This window comes from Chanodichthys erythropterus, chromosome 23 (assembly GCF_024489055.1).
Source record: "Chanodichthys erythropterus isolate Z2021 chromosome 23, ASM2448905v1, whole genome shotgun sequence".
NCBI lineage: Eukaryota > Metazoa > Chordata > Actinopteri > Cypriniformes > Xenocyprididae > Chanodichthys > Chanodichthys erythropterus.
Window position 1 is genome coordinate 28,370,736 of NC_090243.1, and position 19,533 is coordinate 28,390,268.

The 19,533-nt window shown below is 39.6% G+C and overlaps 1 protein-coding gene across 6 annotated transcripts in view; it reads left to right on the forward strand.

Moving 5' to 3' along the window:
• pard3aa (par-3 family cell polarity regulator alpha, a) overlaps positions 1-19,533 on the forward strand; it is a 560,621-nt gene that overhangs the window by 224,608 nt on the left and 316,480 nt on the right. For 5 of the 6 annotated variants that reach the window (XM_067377333.1, XM_067377327.1, XM_067377329.1 and 2 more), the window contains exon 5: positions 786-923. The exons of the other annotated variant lie outside the window; for it this stretch is intronic. In XM_067377333.1, coding sequence (XP_067233434.1) covers positions 786-923 — 138 coding nt within the window. The remainder of the gene's footprint in view (positions 1-785; positions 924-19,533) is intronic. 6 annotated transcript variants of the gene reach the window in all.

Genomic DNA, 19,533 nt, shown 5'->3' on the forward strand with positions numbered 1-19,533 from the left:
TAATCAGACGCATGCATGACGAACACTTTATAAAGATCCATTTTGAGGGTTAAGGCACTGTTTAAGGCAAGCGCGATCTCTGTGGGCGTGGGCCATGGGATTTAAAGGGGCCACAGCATAAATCGGCACGTTTATAATGATGCCCCAAAATAGGCAGTTAAAAAAATTAATTAAAAAAAAATCTATGGGGTATTTTGAGCTGAAACTTCACAGACACATTCAGGGGACACCTTAGACTTATATTACATCTTTTAAAACCAACTTTAAACCAATAGGGCTGAGCAACAAACTCAAGCTCCTCTTCTCCCATATCGAAATCCTTCGACATTTCTCTTTAAAATTTTTGGTTTTCTGTTTCGTGACCGTTTTTTGGTTTTCGCTCTATCCTCGGAGCTTCCGCGTTCATCATTGCGTTATGCGTCGGTATGCGATGTATTCGGCCGAGTGCTGGAAGCTAGTTATTATAGTTAATAAAGTTTTAAATATGGATATTTTTGTTGCAAAAACCCATCACTTTGCTTCAGAAGGCCTTTATTAATGCCCTGGAGCTGTATGGAATATATTTTTGATGGATGGATGCATCTTTTGGGGGTTTCAAAACAGGCTGCACGTTCACTACCATTATAAAGCTTGGTAGAGCCAGAATATTTTTAAATATATCTCAGATTGTGTTTGTCTAAAAGAAGATAGTCATATACACCTAGGATGGCTTGAGGGTGAGTAAATCAAGGGTTAACTATCCCTACCAGGTGTAAATGGCCTCTGAACTGCATTGTGTTTTCCAGGGGAAGGATATGGAAGCATACCGCAGCCTGCCTCGCGATGTTGTCCCCTGGGTTCACCAGTTTCAGAGGGAAAACGCTCGCTCATCCCTCAGTGCCAACCATCCCATGGTGGACCGATGGCTTGAGCGTCAAGAACAGGTACTGTCAGGAACTGTCTGCATTTACCCGGTTCCAAAGTGCCTCTTAACTCCAGTAAACCGCGTCGATCTCCATAAATATAATTATTTATTTTTTTATTATTGGGTTTTTTGTTTGAGTTAAGAGTAGATTCAGGAGTCAAGGAGAGATTATTGAATACAGTATTTCTATGAAAAAGGGTTGTGAATGAGAAAAAGCATGAGAAAACGACGCCCACGTTGTTGGATGAGAATTTCACTAACCTTACAAAACGAGGGCTACGGTCTTCATAGACGTGGATGCGGAGTGTCTTTGAAATTCAGCTCTTTTGTCGATGCATCGGTGGAACTGTCTAAAGGTGTGTGGGAAGTGTTTCGAATTGCTCTCCCTCTCATGGAGAGGAGAGAAATAAAAGAAAGCGGCGAGGAAGGAGATTGAGATGTTTGAGGTGCCCGGCGTGCTGCGGGGAATTCACTTATTAATTTTCGCAATCGATTTTCTCGAACCACCAGCATCCATTTCACTCTTTCCCCCCACTTTTCTTTCTTTAGCCCATTGAAATGGCTGTGACAGAGGTTCGGCTGCCTGTTTGCAATTCAGGTGGTCGCAGTTTCTCATTCCCCAGCAGCTTGCAGAGAACCCCCCCCCCACCACCACCTCAAGGGCCGTGGCACAGAGAGTCGTGCATCATCATTAGGGAAGTCGTCTTGCATGGAGGGGCCTCTGGGTTGGATGTTGGGCTGCTGGCGGGTTGAAAGGAGCAGTCAGTCAAGGCCTGAGCTCAGCCTGACAGACTCATTCATTTGAGCTTCAGTCTATTACAGCTTAGCCTGACCCCCCAGTCTGCCGCCCACCCGACCCTGGCTCGCTCTAGCTCACTTTCTCAAGCTGCGCCGTCGTAGCACCTCTGCCCTCTTTTCTTATTACACCATGCCTGTTTCCACTCCTTTCCCCTCATTTTCCCTCTTAGCAGGAATTGGTTATTTGAAGTGACAGGCAGATTTCAAGACAGATGCACAGATTCTTTTGTTATTCAAGCACATTAATGCACACACACACACGCACTGTGTCAATGTTTATTAATATATTTTAAAGATGTTTTTAATGAATTGGTTTTTCAGCTAAATGATATGAGGGGGGTAAATTAATGAATTTTATTTTATTTTAAACCCTCCAGATCAGTGTTATTTTAGGATAATTGATATATTATTATAGTTTTAGTTCATGTTTTGAATTAATTTTATTTTTAGTTTCCATTTTAATTTTAGTTAACGTTTTTGTATTTCTTTGTGTTTTTGTCATTGTTTAATACTTTTTTTGTATGTATATATTTATTTATTATATATTTTAAGTATATTTTTATTTTAGTTTTTTTATGGTTTTGGTTTTAATTTTAGTTAAAGATAATAGCCCTGGTCAGATTTGTGTTTGGTATTCTCTGTTGGCTGGTTAGTATGGAAGCTTGTTTCCGCCACTGAATAAAAAAATAAAAAAGTTAATTGTGACTTTTTATCTCACAAGTCTGACTTTATTCTTGCAATTGTGAGTTTGCATCTCTCAATTCTGACTTTATTTCTCAGAATTGCAAGTTATAAAGTCAGAATTGTGAGTTATAAAGTCAGAATTGTGAGTTATAAAGTCAGAATTGTGAGTTATAAAGTCAGAATTGCGAGATATAAAGTCAGAATTGAGAGTTATAAAGTCAGAATTGAGAGTTATAAAGTCAGAATTGTGAGATATAAAGTCAGAATTGTGAGTTGTAAGTCAGAATTGTGAGATATAAAGTCAGAAATGTGAGATATAAAGTCAGAATTGTGAGTTATAAAGTCAGAATTGAGTGACGTAAAGTCAGAATTGCGAGTTATAAAGTCAGAATTGTGAGTTATAAAGTCAGAATTGTGAGTTATAAAGTCAGAATTGAGTGACAAAGTCAGAATTGTGAGTTATAGTCAGAATTGAGTGACATAAAGTCAGAATTGTGAGTTATAAAGTGGTTTTATCACGACATTCTGACTTTATATCTCACATTTCTGACTTTATAACTCACATTTCTGACTTTATAACTCGCAATTCTGACTTTATATCTCACATTTCTGACTTTATATCTCACAATTCTGACTTACAACTCGCAATTCTGACTTTATATGTCACAATTCTGACTTTATATCTCGCAATTCTGACTTTATATGTCACAATTCTGACTTTATAATTCACAATTCTGACTTTATATCTCACAATTCAGACTTACAACTCGCAATTATGACTTTATTTCTCACATTTCTGACTTTATAACTTACAATTCTGACTTTATAACTCACAATTCTGACTTTATATCTCACATTTCTGACTTTATAACTCACAATTCTGACTTTACTGAAATAACTCTTTAGTTTTAATATATATATATATATAAAAATGTTTTTTTAAACCGAAGATACTTTTTTTCTGTGCCATATGAATATGTTTACAAGTAATGCATAATCTTATAATGTTTGTAAAGCACAGTATGTTTACAGTTTTGTTGTTGATTAATTTTGTCTGACAGTATGCAGTGTTTGTAGGCTAGAGCTCACTTATCTTGCAACAGTTTTTGAGTAGTTTATTCAACACAGCATAGTAGATACACAGGGACAACACAAGTCAAGCACGTCTTTGTATTTTACCTTCACCCAGTCTGTATCACTGTATGATTGTTGTCTCCACTGGGTTTTCAGGAAGTTCTAAGCAATTATGTCTTTATTGCCATCTTAAATATCCATTTAATCTTTAATTTCCCATTCACGTTTATTGGCTCTAATTGTTTAGTTGCCTTCCCTCTTCACAGCAGACTCAGTTCGATATAGCCTCCATTTTATTTGCATAATGTTGTGGCTTTTTTATAGACCTTGAGTAAGCTGCTTAATTAAGCTTGGCTATTTTCTCTTTATTAACCATGTCAGGAATGCCAAAGTATGCGTTTTAAACGACCCACAAGGTTTAGATTTTCAGCGGAAGCCAGGAGACAAACTCTATCTGTCATTTATTTTTATTTTTTTCTGCTTTTCCAGCAGCTTTAAATACCTTGAGTGTAAAGGTGGATTGTATCAATATTGCTTTTTCCTGTTTTAGGATATTTCCTCACGACTTAATTTTGTGTGCTGTAACAGAAGTTGCGGTGAACACTGAGGCTGAAAGTGGATCATGCATAGAGTCCAATGAGTCATGTCTCTCTTGTGTAACTTTGAGTGGTACTGCTCATGCCACTATTTTTTCTGACGATTACGTCAAACCAATGAGATCACTTCCCGTGGTCACCTGGAATTAACTTTCCGGCACACAGTGAAAAGCTTTGCCATCTTTCCAGCTCCTTCCACGACTCATCACAAAGCAGCGTTATTTTGCATCAGCATGGTTGTTCTGGTTGCGTTTTTAATTGCAACCTTACGTGTCAAGCTCTCACATTCCCACCTGGTGCTCTCTACAGTGAGATACTGGTGTCTTTTTCCATCGGGGATTGTTAGAGTGGCATTTCCTTTTTCATTTTTAAAAAGTTCCTCTCCCTAGTGATGAATTAGAGATGACCCATCTGGGCAGGAAGAGGGCAGCATGAGGCTTCAGCTGCGCCTGCTAGCAGGTGGATTTGTGGGTAATGTAGAGTGAGGCAGGGTCATGAGGTCTCCTTCTTCTGGAACAAGTAAAGATGGATTTGAGAATTTCATCATCAAATTACTTTCTCATTATTATTCAAGAGAGTAGAAGTACAGCTTCAGTGTCTGTCCATTTTATTCATACAGTCTGATAAGATATTGTGAATTAGGTTAACCCAGAATGAAGCACTGTACGTGACCACTGTTACACTTTAGCTAGACTCTTGAGTTGGATTATGGAGACCGAATGCCTTTTTTTGTAATGAATTAGAAATTGTCCAAGAATTACTTTTTCATCAGCTGTACATTTCATCTCAGAACAAGGAAACTAAATTCTGGATATTGTTTGATTAAGGGAAAGGAATTGCAAGAAGCTCTCAAATCAGTGCTTTATTACTGAGGAGTGCAATTTTCTACTAGCCAATTCTATCTAATGAAAGTGGACTATGCATTATAAAGCTGTAATTTAGTTTGTGTGTGTGTGTGTGTGTGTGTGTTGTAAAAAATGTCTTCAGAACTTCTTTTATGAGTTTTTTTGTGGTCCATCATTGTCTAACATCAGCCTAGTTAGAGAAATTCCTCATGTAATGAAGTTTACTTATATCAAGTTAACATTGCAGTTTAGTTTTGAACGTGAAAAACACTGAAAGTTTTCAAGGGCAAAACCAACAAAGTGCACCTGAAGAAATGCTGTATTTAATGTGCTACAGACTTTAGACAAGCTGTATTAGAGCTGAATCATCAGCTCCAGATATGTCAACTAGATGCAAGTGCAAGTTTTCACCATGCATCTGTCATTTTTGGAGTGCTTGAATATTTGCAATACATCTATAAAACATCCCCTGTTAAAATGACATTAAAAGATGCTTTCAAAACCTTAATGATACATAAAGCATGTGAATTAACCCTTTTTAAGATGCTTATTATTGATAATTTAATAGAATGCATGACTTTCTACCATGATACTAAAGTGGATGTTAAGGCATTGCTATATGGTTGTTAAGGTGTTATAATTGTTTGTAAGGGTTGCATGAGTGGTTGCTAGGTGGTTGCGTACTGTCCTAAGTCAAAAGAGCCCAACCTCAAGTCTTTATGATATTCTGGTCCCTACATATGTGACATTTTAGAGTAAAATGCATCTTGAATGCAGTGTTAAGAGCTCAGACCTGCGTGTTAAACCCACAGCACATGCAGAGATGAAGATTGCTGTGTTCACTGTGAACAAAACCTCTCGGAGACTCTGAAAACATTAGATTTGCTCACGAGTAAAGGTACACAGTGCCTCGCTTCACTCTAAAACACAGCACATCAGGCTTTATACTTACTTAAAGGTGATAAAGAGGATCTTTTCGTCGACTGAGAAACCAAAGACTGTTACTGAGTTTTTGAAATGAGCGCATGCGTAAGAACAACCCCCCTCCTTTCGAGGGAACGTCTCCCAAAACTCGTGCACGAGTATTGGAAAACGAGTGTTTACCACCGGCATTCGCTGTGTCGTGTTAGTGGATTCGTTATGTCGGACTCACCGAAGGTAACTCATAATCTTCAGTTGTTACTCCAGTCTCCGGACAAAAACATAGCATGCGGCACCTGTGGAGTGTGGAAAGTTACTGGAGCGTGCAGCCCCGTTCGTCTCTCACAAGGAACGTCATGGCAGTGATTGACAAGCCAGAGGGCCAATCGCTTACGCGATGATCACGTAAACGATTGGCTGATGTTTTTAAGGCCCTACCTCTTGCACAGATGATGTATATTAATATTATTCCTTTCACTGCACCTAATAAATAGTCTTTTATCAGTCAGTAAAGACAGTTTTAAGTAATATTGCAAAAATGTATAAAACAAAACATCCTCTTTAGCACCTTTAACTGATCACAGTGTGTGTGTATGTGTGTGGTATGATGGGAGAGGCCTTCCAAAGGAGCCAAGGGAAAGAGGGTGTTCTTTTTTTCTTTATTTTACGATTTGATAAGTGCACTAAGCTTTATTGCATTTTTCATTTTAGTTTGACAGATGTTCTGCTAAAGCAGTGCAATGTTAGAAATCTTTTATGTTATTGTGAGAAGTGTAAAAATATTTTCGGGCCTCCACAGTCTAGGTCAGGGGTGTCCAAACCCATTCCTGGATGGCCACTGCTCTGCAAGGTTTAGCTCCAACTTGCCTCAACACACCTGTCTGGAAGTTTCTAGTGTGCCGTGTAAGACCTTGATTAGCTGGTTCAGGTGTGTTTAATTGGGGCTGGAGCTAAACTTTGCAGGATAGTGGCCCTTCAGGAGAAGAAATGGACACCCCTGATCTAGGTTATTATTGGGAAACACAGGAAGTACCATACATGTCCTTTGGGTTAGTGGTTTGTTTAAATGTGGAGAGAATTCTCAATTCCACTTCTATGTAAACTAATTAATTCCTGTATTTAATGTCCAAACAACAAACCACCCTTCATAAAAAACTCTCTTTTCCCTCAATACAGAAGGATACCAGAGAGAGTCAGAGGTATAGATTTACCTCACATCCTGGTGAAACAGTACAGAGCGCCTCTGCGTTTCATCTTCCTGACAGAGGGATAGTGGATTGGTTTTGTGGCTGGAGGATTCTGCTTTCTCACACTCTATCTTGCTTTCTGCTAGTCCTCCATAGGTTTTGTTTCCATTCTTTTCGAAAAATGAATCCTCTCCCTCCTCATTCATCTGTTCCGTCTTTCCCAATTCTGTAGAAAAGACAAGGGATTCTTCCGCCGCGCTCTGAAAGGTTTCACATTCTTTGTTGTTACTTTTTCTCCTCCCTCTCATATGTACTGCTCCATGTACACAGTAACGCACACGCATTCTTGCCGCAAGCACATAGCAAACCTGGCCTGTAGGTGCTGCTCTGATCTCATTGTTTGAACCCTCATCCAAGAGGAAAGGAACAAAGAAAAAAAAGGGCGCATAGAAGAAACCCTCTTTCCCTTGGCTCCTTTGAAAGGCCTCTCCCATCATACCACACACATACACACACTGTGATTATTCACAGTGCAAATGGCAGCCCACCAGAGAGCAGCTCATACAAAGAAACCCAGACAATGCAACCTGAGACACTGCTAAGCTCAGCCTACCGTAATTAACTATCTGCCTCGTTCCTGCCCGCTGGCTTCATCCCTCACACTCATTTGGCCTCCATTTACCCATGCAAACAAATAAAACACATTTCTTTTGCACTTTCTTATGAAGCTACATTGCAAAGAGCTTCAAAGATTTCCCAAACGAGGCCCACCGCCAACACATTAGCGAAAGCTTTATTCAGTATTGCTGAGCCGAAGCACCTGTTGATCTAGCTTTAATTTCTTCTCTGGCACACTGTCCCTGTTAAACACACATTCAGCTACAAACTTACCCCCTTCATCTCCCGTCTTTGAGAATAATAACTGTTGTACGTGACAATCCAGGTGTCGGTGAGACTCACTGCAGAGTTCAGATAATCTCTGAAAGACAGAGCAGTGAGGTAGATATAAAGTCTGACCTTTAACCCCTTAATCTAATGTCTTGGGCTCCTCGCATTCCCCAGGCCCACAGCTGACACCATACAACCTGTCTGAAAGGCTTTCTTCACAGCACATCCAGGCTTGTCCTATGGAGAGCACTTAGCAAACTGAAACAATTCTTCTCCATTAACCTGCCACTACTGGTCTACACCATGACCTTTTCACGCTACACCAACTTGAAGCAAGTGAAAGAACCACCCTGGAAAATCAAGCTTAAACTAGTTTAAGGTGGTGGCTGGGACTTGAAACATGGTATGTTTTTTCTACTGGTACAAGTTGGTCATAATCGGGTCAAAACTTTGTTAGGTGGTTTACTAGCCAGACTACCTGCTGGTGTGACCTGACTGAACTGGTGGACAATCTCGTCAAGATCAGCAACCAACTAGCAGCCATGTTCCATAAACTAGCTTAACTACCTTAAACTGGTGTGACCATTTTATTATTATTATTATTTTGTCTCTTAACAGGGCACTTGACCAAGATGGTCTACCAATTCAGCTGGGTCGTCACCAGCTTGTAGTCCAGATGTCCAACTAGGTACACTTGCGTGAACAACATAGAAACCACCTACAATGTTCCAAAAACCAACTGCCACTTTAAACGAGATTTATCTGGATTTTCCAGCTGGCAAAAACATTAAAATCACAGAATAAATCAACTCACAAATAAATGCCTGGCTTCATGAACTTTCAGAGTTACTCATTTCAAGTCTGTGTTATCTATGCTACAGTTGTCCTGACCTTTGTTACCCAGAACACATGCATGTAGGAGTTGACCTTTGTTCCTTTGTGCCTCCATGGGTATGACTGAGAACACGCTGTTTTCTTCACCTCTGCTTATTATGGCTATATAATTTTTAGGATGTGCATCAGGTTAGAAGTTTGGGGATGATGTAATAACACATAATTTCTTTGTTTTTGCTCCTGTCTGGGAATAAGTGGGGCTGGTCAAGGCCATTGTTTGACCTGCCTGAATTGTAGATTAAATGTTTCTTTTCAAATGATTATTTGGACTATTATTTGAACATGTACAGACTGTTCTGTGTCCTAATTATGACTCCATGGTTACATAAATTACGTTAATGTCTTACATCATAATAGATGACCAGACACAGCCATTTGGGAACTTTCTCTCTGAAATTCACATTTCTAATGGATCAAAACAGTCAAAACATGTTCTTTGCTCTGTCTGAACTCCCATAACAATTGTTTGGCTCTGAATAGAGCAGCCAAAGGGAGCTATATTAAGACACAAGCTTTTACAGATATCTGCTACACATTTTGTTCCTTTTGTGCTTGCTGCAATCCTAGAAGCATTTTCAAGGTCCAGCCACATTCAGTCAAAATGTTCTCCCTTTTGAAGTGGACTGAGCTCTGTGAGTCTAGATAAACCACTCTTACCTTATTTGTACATGAGAAAGAGACATTATAGGGTTCCTTACAAAACTTTTACTACAGAGAACATCAGCAGTGAGAGGCCGAGAGTAATCTGAAGATATGACTTGTTGTCTATTTTGTACAAGTCTATGTGTCTATCCATTGTTCCACTCTCTAGTCCAATATATTATTTGCTTATATTTTCTCTTTCTCTCTCTCAACATAAACATACTTTTCATTCTATTTTGTAATGGAAGGTTTACTGATAAGGCAGTTTATAGCAACAAAGCAACTAGACGTAGTTGACAATGTTAGGCAACATAAGCGACAGTGAGTTGAGTAACTTACAATGAGCAGCAACATATTGCGGTAATTACCAGTGAGAGTGATGACAGCCAAGGTCACATGATCCACCTTCTGGTACTGTAGTTGTGACAAGCAGGGCGGGCGAGAGCCATGAGGGAATGGCCTTGAGTCTCTCACGGAGAGCTCCGGGAGCATAAAAGGAGGAGCGACAACAGTGAAGGATGAGAGAGGACCAGGCCTGGATGTTATTTTATGTTTTATTATGTTTGTTTGGCCGGCAGACATCCGCGATGTCTTGTTAAACGTTCGCCGGTTCCTGCCTCCTCCTTCCCATACTTACAAACTGTGTTACATTGGTGCCGAAACCCGGAAAGGAAGAAGGAAGCCGCCGCCATGCAATCAACCTCCGCCACGCCGTTTGCGGACATTATTTCATCCCTCGCGGGATGACTAACACCAAGCCCTGCTGGACCTAAGGACCGATCAGGAGCGCCGCTTCCAAGCCATTCTCCAAGTCCAGCAGGAGGACTGCGAGAGGTTCCGGAGCTGGATTGACCGGGAGGTTCCTACAGAGACCACCGGACAGCTCGCTGTGCCCACCCAGCTACCCCTCAACAAGATGGGCCCGCATGATGACTCAGAGGCTTTCCTGGACCTTTTTGAGAAGTCCGCGGAGGTCTCAGGATGGCCCCAGGATCAGTGGCCCATGCGACTCATTCCGCTGCTATTAGGTGAGTCGCAGGTGGCAGCGCAGCAGCTGACTGTACAGAACCTCCTGGTCTTCGACGGCCTGAAGAGGGCCATCCTTCAGTGGGTCGGCCGGACCCCGGAGCATCACCGGCCTCGCACCGTTCCCTCATGGCTCTCGCCCGCCCTGCTCGTCACAGTAGTCGATTAGTAGTAACACTTTAGTGGGGAACACATATAAACTATTAACTGCGACTTTTTTCTTAATATACTCCTAATTTACTGCTTATTAATAGTTTGTAAGTTAGTTGTTAAGTTTAGTTGTTGGGTAGGATTAAGAATGTAGAATAAATAGCCAATATTCTAGTAATATGCATGCTAATAAGCGACTAGTTAAAAGACCCTAAAATAAAGTGTTACTGGAATTCCTACTTACACAAAACCAACAGTAAAACGATTTGACAACCTCACTGTGAGCGGCCCATCATAAGCCGCGTTTCCACCGCAGGGACTTTGGGGCGGTACTCAGTATGTTTCGACCGCAGGAACAAGGGTCTAAATGAAGTTTCCAGGTAAAAAATTCTGCCTCAGAAAGTCCCTGGTTGCAAGGTATAGTAGTATTTTTTCAAAGTTCGGGAACTTTCAGGGGTGGGACAGTTCACACAGCATTTTGATTGGATGACTGCACACAGCATTTTATTTCAACCACCATTTTTAAAAGTCTATTGTGGTGCGTGCAGTAAGAGTTGTTTGCTATTCTAATCAACAATGGAGTTAAATATGACCAATGGACCGACAGCAAGGTTCAGGCATTATTAAGCTTATATGTGGAGGATGAATCCAGCAGGAACTGGAAAGTCACGTACAATCCTATGTCACCGGACGTAATCATCACGTTACTTTAGACCGAGATGGAAACGCAGACAGCAACAGGTCTGTGGGGAAAAAAGTTCCTGGGAAAAATTGTTCCAGGTAATTTCGGTGGAAAAGTGTCTAAAATTTACTTCTGCTACTGAAACAACATCCCTTTTCTGTCTTTTGTCACAAAGCCCTCCGATATGTTTTCAATTCAGACTCGCTTTTCAAGGTTCACACTTTTTGACTTCTTTTCCTACCTTCTCTATTTATACATACAGTTCTGACAGAACAATAGTCTAATTAGGCCATGTTTTTATGACAATATTCCTCTCTCTGTCAAAATAATAACAAATAAATAAATCATGTTGAAATTTCCCTTGAGGATCAATGAAGGATGCTTATCTGTCTATTGACATGATGTGAAACTCTGTGCATCTGTTGTTCTGACAAAACACATCCTCCCTTTACCTGTAATCATAAGTCCATCTTCCAAAACATGTCAACCCTGTCTATACTTCACTCTGTTATTTATGTTCTCTCTTTCTTTTCACCCACTCTTTTATTTCCACATGGGTGATTATGAGTGTGTTATGTCCTGATTAGAATTAGTGAGTGCACTTTGTGCTCTGCTCTACAGAGTGAGAAATCACTCCCTCAGTGAGAATAATTGAGCCCAGGCCCGGTTGCCAGCTCATTACCCACAAATCATAGTAGGCTGGGGCAACTTAGCAGAAGACAATAATGACTTTGGGGAATTTGGAACCTCGCTGTGGTGAAAACTGCTGTTACGCTAAGGGCATTGCAGAGGTGGGGAACTCCGAGTGCAGGGTGGAGATAGAAGTATGCGGGAAGTCAAGATCCGGGGTTACTCTACTCAAATGCCAATGCTAGAACTGTCAGCGTTGATGTAAAAGACTATGGTGCAACAAACTGTGAATGAAAGTAAAACGAGGTTCTTGTCAGGCAATTTCTCAGATGGAGGGTCCTCACAAATAGACTGGACTTGATCCAAGCTCCGTTGTTGACGGACTGCGGGAATTAGCCATGCTTGAAAAGCGCTAACATCCATCAAAGGTTTTGCATTTGTAAAAGACAAATTCCTTTGAAAGACCATTTTGGCATTAAGCGGCATCTCCCTTTCTTGCTCTCTCTCCAGCTAAGTGGTCTACACCTGGACGCAATTAAATACCCAGAAAACAAGGGTAATTGAGGGAAGACGTGTCATAGTTTACACAAATAGTGAGTGGTCCAAAAAATTCACAAATTTTCGAAAGCTATGTGGACTTTATTCTTCCACATCTATTAGACTAAACACTCTAGCACCATTTATTTGGATGACAGCTACGCAATGAGGTGGAAGATAGACTTTGGAGACTGACAGTATCCGATTTCCCAGCCTTGCTGAATAATTCATTCCTATTTATTTCATTTTTTTTTTTTTTCATGCAGTTTTCCAGTCTTTGTTCCAGTTTATAATGTGAGTGTCTCCTTTGCTCTAAGTCATTTGTCTCAAATGAGTCCACTCCACAGTGTCCATGTCCATCGTACCAACAGGCCGCTTTCGTTCTTTTATTGCCTCCATTAGAGCGTAATGCTTTTAAGTTGCCATAGGAATACGGCCAACTGTAAACAGCTCTACTTCTGTGAATGGAGACCAGGAGGAGTCCTTCTGCCCATTTAGAGAAAAGAGAAACGCATTTGATGTGCATGAGTGGCGAAGAAAAGGTCCGCGGTGGCCCTCTCTGAATTGACAGGAAGGAGTGAAATGCAGATACAGGCTGAGTGGAAGGTCTATCTGCTTATTTCTTTCTGTGGGAAATGAAATCACTCACAAATTGGTCTCTGCAGGATGGGGACCACATAGTGAGTCCCTTAGTTCCATAACCTGGCTGTCCACAGGTGAAGCATAATGAATGCAGAGATAAATATGCATCGGTAGATGCTGTTCAACAGTAAATTGTGCGTCACATGCTGTTATTTTCGATGAAGACTTCGTTCCCACCAGTATGAGGCCTTTGTCAGTGTTCAGTTCTGTGAAATGATTAAAAGCCAAACCAGCTGTCCCTCAAGTGTCAGCTTAAAAGTCATGAATTACAATAATTAGTCGTTATTTCAAAATAAAATTCTGTCATGCAAATACGTTTGAAGATGAACTAAACCAGTAATATTTCCATGTTAAAAGAAATAAAATAAATAACTGTATTTTTTTATATAAAAAATGGAATAAACAAAACAATTATATTAAAAAAGATACTTGACTTTAATATTTGTATGTTGATTGCATACAGACAATTGTATAAAAATGGAATAAAAGTTTTATTCAAAGGGATAGTTCACCGAAAAATATCACATAAGAAACCATTTCTTCTTGGAAAACAAATGAAATATTAGGAAGAACATCCAAGTCTAATTTTACACATATCTGATAAGGAACAGACTGTAAAGTACATCAAACCTGACATGACTAGTTTAAAACAAAGCTAATTTATAGTCTAATAATTTATTATAGCATATATTAGCAGTCATTTAGTACTCATCTTCTCCTAATTTGTGTAGATTTAATAGTCCTTCATGGAGATTCACTTTAAGGCCAACTTCTTTTTGGACTGCTTTTAAACTGCTGGGGTACTTTGAGTTATTGCTCTCTGCTTCATATGAATTCTGGTGCGCTTCAAAGACTTTCCCCCCCATTCTTTCCTAGTGGAACAGACTCCAGAGTGGGAGGATGTCTTGGATGGTTGCACCTTTGAACCTGACTGATGCTTTTGTGATTGGTCTAAAAATACAGCAGGTAGCCCAGGCTGTCAATATATCAGGGATCTGTCTCACAACAGAACAAGGGCGGAAAAGGAATCAGCTATGTTTATTCTATAAAACAAAAATTTTAGCTCACACGGTGACGTGCTTCTCTGCTCCCCGTTTTCCTGTGTTTGTTCTAGCCTTCATTCAAATTTCTGCTCAAATGCTGTATGTGTTACTTTTGGCATATTGGGTTTTCAAGTGGGAATAGCAAGTGTGGATTTGTATTGTCTTGAAATATAAAAGCTGCCCCATTTCAATTGTTGGCCTATTATAAATCGGCTTCACAATGTAGCCAGTGAACTTGTTGCTTACAAGATTCTTCCTATAAAGTGTTGACACTTGAATGAGCAGACTTCCTATACAGACAAAGCGGCAAAGGAAGGGCCATATCCTGTCATGAACTAAACGTGCATGTCGGTGCAAGCATTTGGATAAGGAGGTTACCAGTATCATGTTTTTTTTTTTTGTTTTTTTTTGTGAGCAGGTTCATAGAGGGAACACCATCGGCATGGCTTCCCACACACAGGTTGAAACAATACCAACATAATAATAGTTATACTTGCTGTGTTTTGCAAAAGTATGTCAGGAAATTGTAGGTTGCAGCAAATGCTAATGTTCCTTGACCTTTTGTCTTGGCTAAATGCAATCTCATGAGATTAAAAAAAAAAAAAAAAAGTATTGTGTTGAGTTTAGCTATGTTTTGGCCATTTACACAAAGGAATTGATATCCATGTTCCCTCACTGTCATTCATTGCTGCCAGCTGTACATTCCCATCAATTAACTTGTCCCATTGAGTCCAGGAAACGCACACACACAAATCCAACTGCTTTTCTGATCCCAATTCCAGAGCTCCATAAGAAAAGAGTAGACTGTAGACCACACACAAACCCTTCAGCTTTGGAAAACATTACATTATAACACAAATGATTGCATAAGCTGCAAATAATCTATGTAATCAAATACATTTTCCATCCATTGTGTTGAACTACCAAAATTAGGTTAATCAAGCCTAATCACTACACAATTATTCACAGGACAGTATGAAGCATCTCTATTTGGAAATAGACTAAGTGGATAATTCATCTAAAAATAATCTTTTGAGTTCATGTTGTTACAGACAAAAAATTGCAAATATTTCATTATAGTTAAGTTTTGTCTACCAGTGCCTGATTCAGTTGTGAATTTGTAAGTGTGAATTGGACTTTGTTTATAATATGCTTTATATATTGTCATTGCAGTTCAGGATAGGCACTAATAAAGAGTTTAGGACTGCGTGTGTTATCGTGGTGCCATCAGCCAATCAGTGTTGCCATGATGTCATTTTTTTTTTTTTTTTTTTTTTTTTGCAGCTTCAGAGTGATCAGTCATATGGCAATTACAGTTTAAAGGAACCTGGCTGCAGAACTGAGCGCCCATGGGTAAAGATGGCTGATTTTAAATCGCCATTGAGATGGATGTGAATACTAATGGACAGCTCTCTCCAGGTGTTATATACCTCTTTAAAAATAACTGGTGTGTTTCAGCATATCCAGAAATGATCCTCTGGAGTACTCATGAAATTGCCGTTCTGTTTCCACTTTATCCTCCGATCTCTGCTAATGTCTTTATGATCTCAGGTTTTTGTTGCTTTTTGCAATCACACATATGTTCAATGACCTTCATGGCTTTGAGCCAGATTAATAGCTCCATACGGAATTAGAGGGACGATCTTCCCTCTTAATCACCTCTAAATTATGATTAATCATGGAAAAGCAGTCATGAGTGTGCAAGATGTTCAGCTCAAGGCATTTCAGAGTTACTGTAGCCTGAGCTGTCTTTTTCTATATCAGGGGGATGTTTACAATCTAGCTAAGAAACAATACTGATGCAAAGAGACATGAATGACAAAGTCTGTGACCACATGTTATATTTAATAAGTTGGCCATTGAGAAATTGCACATGGACAAATGAAAATCGATCAACCACTCAGCTGAATATTGGGGTTTTGCTTATGGTCTTGTGATATTGTTGTCACTATATCGTCAGACATTCTTACAAAGAGAGAAACTCCGGCTGAACCAGCAAATCACTTCAAAAGTGGCCCCAGACAAAAGCAGGCAGTGATAACTCGATTTTCAATAATTCATGCGCTCTTAAAGCTCTGTGTGGGATATGAGAAAGTATTCCTGCCTGTGGTTATTGATGATGGCATGCCAGTTAAAGGCACTGCCTGCTTTAGGTTTTATTATTGACTAAATGATTGATTTAAACCCTCATAATTAGCTGACCTAATTTAATAAAAGTGCAATTTAACTATACTGCAGCCCTACAGAAGCGTGCTGTGGCATTGATAGATTTGCTTGTGCGTGTATGAAATCACAACTGACAGATGATGTATTCGGTACAGATGCATTTCGTTGACTGAACGAGAGAAAGAGAGAGAGGGACATTGACATTTTGTCCCGTGTCCCACTGCAGGTCACTCTCGCTAACTTCTCCTCTCCTTGATCTAGACAAATGTGAATTAGCTCACGTATCTGATTTAATTTACTTAATAGCATTAAGAACCTGTTTGGCTTTAATTTGCTCAAAGTAATCCTTGGCCGAGCCAAACTTTTATACACCATTAGCGGTGTCTTAAAAAACAAAGGGGAGACAGGTTTAAAAGGGCTGATGTCGTTGTTGATTTAAACAAGGGGAAATAAGAGTTGAAATACAGTGGCAGAAATAAAACTTTGCTCATTGGATTACAGGATGCCAGGTTTCAACTGCTGCCTATGTTTATGAGCATTCAGATATGGTGTTTGCTAAGTCAAGCAGCACTATTTCTGTTGCTCATGTTTGGTTTGGTTTGGTTTGGTTTGGTTTGGTTTGATTTGATTGGGTTAGGTTTAGTTAGGTTAGGTTAGGTTAGGTTAGGTTAGGTTAGGTTAGATTTGATTTGATTTGATTTGATTTGATTTGATTTGATTTGATTTGATTGGGTCAGGTTAGGTTAGGTTTGGTTTGGTTTGGTTTGGTTTGTTTGGGTTTGGGTTTGGTTTTGGTTTTGGTTTTGGTTTTGGTTGGGCTGGGCTGGGCTGGCTTTGACTTGGTTTGGCTGGATTGGGTTGGGTTGGGTTTGGTTTGGTTTTGTTGGACTGGCTTTAGTTTAGTTTAGTTTAGTTTAGTTTAGTTTAGTTTAGTTTAGTTTAGTTTAGTTTAGTTTAGTTTAGTTTAGTTTAGTTTGATTTGATTTGGTTGGGCTTGGCTTGGCTTGGCTTGGCTTTAATTTGTTTGTTTTGGCTTGGCTTGGTTGGGTTTTGTTTTGTTTGGTTTGATTTGGTAGGGTTTTGGTTTGGTTGCTCTGGGCTGGCTTTGGTTTGGTTTGGTTTGGTTTGGTTTGGTTTGGTTGGGTTGGGTTGGGTTTGGTTTGGTTTAGTTGGGTTGGGTTTTGGTTTGGTGGTTCTGGGCTGGCTTTTTGGTTGGGTTTGGTCTGGGTTTCATTTGATTTGGTTGGGTTTTGGTTTGGTTGCTCTGGGCTGGCTTTGGTTTGGTTGGGTTTGGTCTGGGTTTCGTTTGATTTGGTTTGGTTGGGTTTTGGTTTGGTGGTTCTGGGCTGGCCTTTTCGGTTGGGTTTGGTCTGGGTTTCATTTGATTTGGATGGGTTTTGGTTTGGTTGTTTTGGGCTGGCTTTGATTTGGTTGGGTTTGGTTTGGTTGGTTTGGGTTTCGTTTGATTTTAGTTGGGTTTGGTTTGGTTGGGCTGGCTTTGGTTTCGTTTGATTTGGTTTTGGTTTGCTTTGGTTTGTTTTTTTTTATTTGTTTTGCTTCATTTTATTTTCTTAACACACTTAACACAATACATGCTCTGTAGGGGCCTTCAGTACCACTCAAAATGCCTGAAAACAGAAAAATCAATCAATAAAAAAATAAATAATTGGGGAACACGCCGTATTTCAAGTGCCGAGCTTGTTTTGTCTGAAATAAAAGTGCTATATATGCTGACTAACTCTTTACTGCCCCAGAACTAGTACTTGTCTCTTTGAAGTCTCATTTTTGACCCACAGGTGCCATTACAGGGGAATATGAAAGTGTCTGAGCATGAGTTCAAAACTTGGAAATATTACCACCCCGCTCACCTAAGGCACACCCATGAGCCCAACAAACTGACAACACACCAACACAGTTCTCATTTCTCGCCAAACAGCTGAGCCGAATTTCCACAGGAGACAAGTAATAATCGCTGTAGAGATGTTGCAGCTGATATGTCATCTTACAGAGGGTGGTATCTTTGAAAAGAATCGTGCTGTTGTCCCTTTCAAAAAAAGAATCATATTATTTGATCCATTGTAAATACCATTGTAAATACCACAATATTTGAATATGGTAATCATAAAATACAGTGGTGTCTGGTATTTTCACTCTACCATGTCACAGTGCTTTAGGGGTAAAAAACATCTATTAAATTCAAAATCAAGTAGTCTTTTTCATAAAACAATACAAAATAAAGATTAATTTTTGCAATTATACCATCTCTTTGTGGCTTTGTTGATGTTTGTTTGTATTGATGGGTCGATTCTTTTATCCGTGTTGAGGACATGAGAAATACTCTGATGAAAAATAAGTTAATCTAAGATTTAATCAATGCACAAGATGACAGACATATTACGAGGCCTGATTACAGGCGTGCATTAATGGATTTTACAGTCGCCTGTTAATATCCCCTGTGACATGATAAGTGTATGAAATGTCTATACCAAATGGGCTATATTTTTTCATTTGACACTCCAAATAAACAGTGGCACAAACCAACCACAGCGGAATAGTGTTTGTATAAGTAGATTACAGTAGTGGGTCAGCTTTATGTCCGGTAATGACTTTAAGTCATCATTTAGGTCCTTTTAGCATTTATTCCCCCAACACAAATACAAATAACCATCTTGAAAATGATGAGTAGTGTGATCCATTGACTGTTGTAATGGAGATTTTGTTTAGCAGTGGGATGAAATGACCCTGTGTTTAAGAGAAGGATGTGAAAAACCCAAGTCACGTTCAATTAAATCAGTCTAATTGAGGTAATAGGAGTTGCCTCTGAGGACAGACATAGTATAATGGCACATTGTGGCGCCTACAGAAGGCCTTTCATCTCCATTTGAGTAAAGCATTTTGTTTCTTTATTATCTTGAATGTTCCACATCAGACAAACTCAGTGGGTTTCAGTTGCGTATCACCTACCGACCCTATCAGCGTCACATAAGGGTCACCAGTTCTACCAACCAGACACAAGAATTCTTGGACAGCCATATAATTTCTCATGCTACTTTCATTTATTATGTTTGGCTTTTTCTGTGTTGTTTTTTTGGGTGTGTTTTACTGGAGGTAATTACCAACTTTTGTACGTATAGTCAGGAACTGGACTGAGGTCACTATTATTAGAGTTTGTAAATATTTGGACAATCATTGTTTGAAAGAGTCTTTACATAATTGCCGCTTCC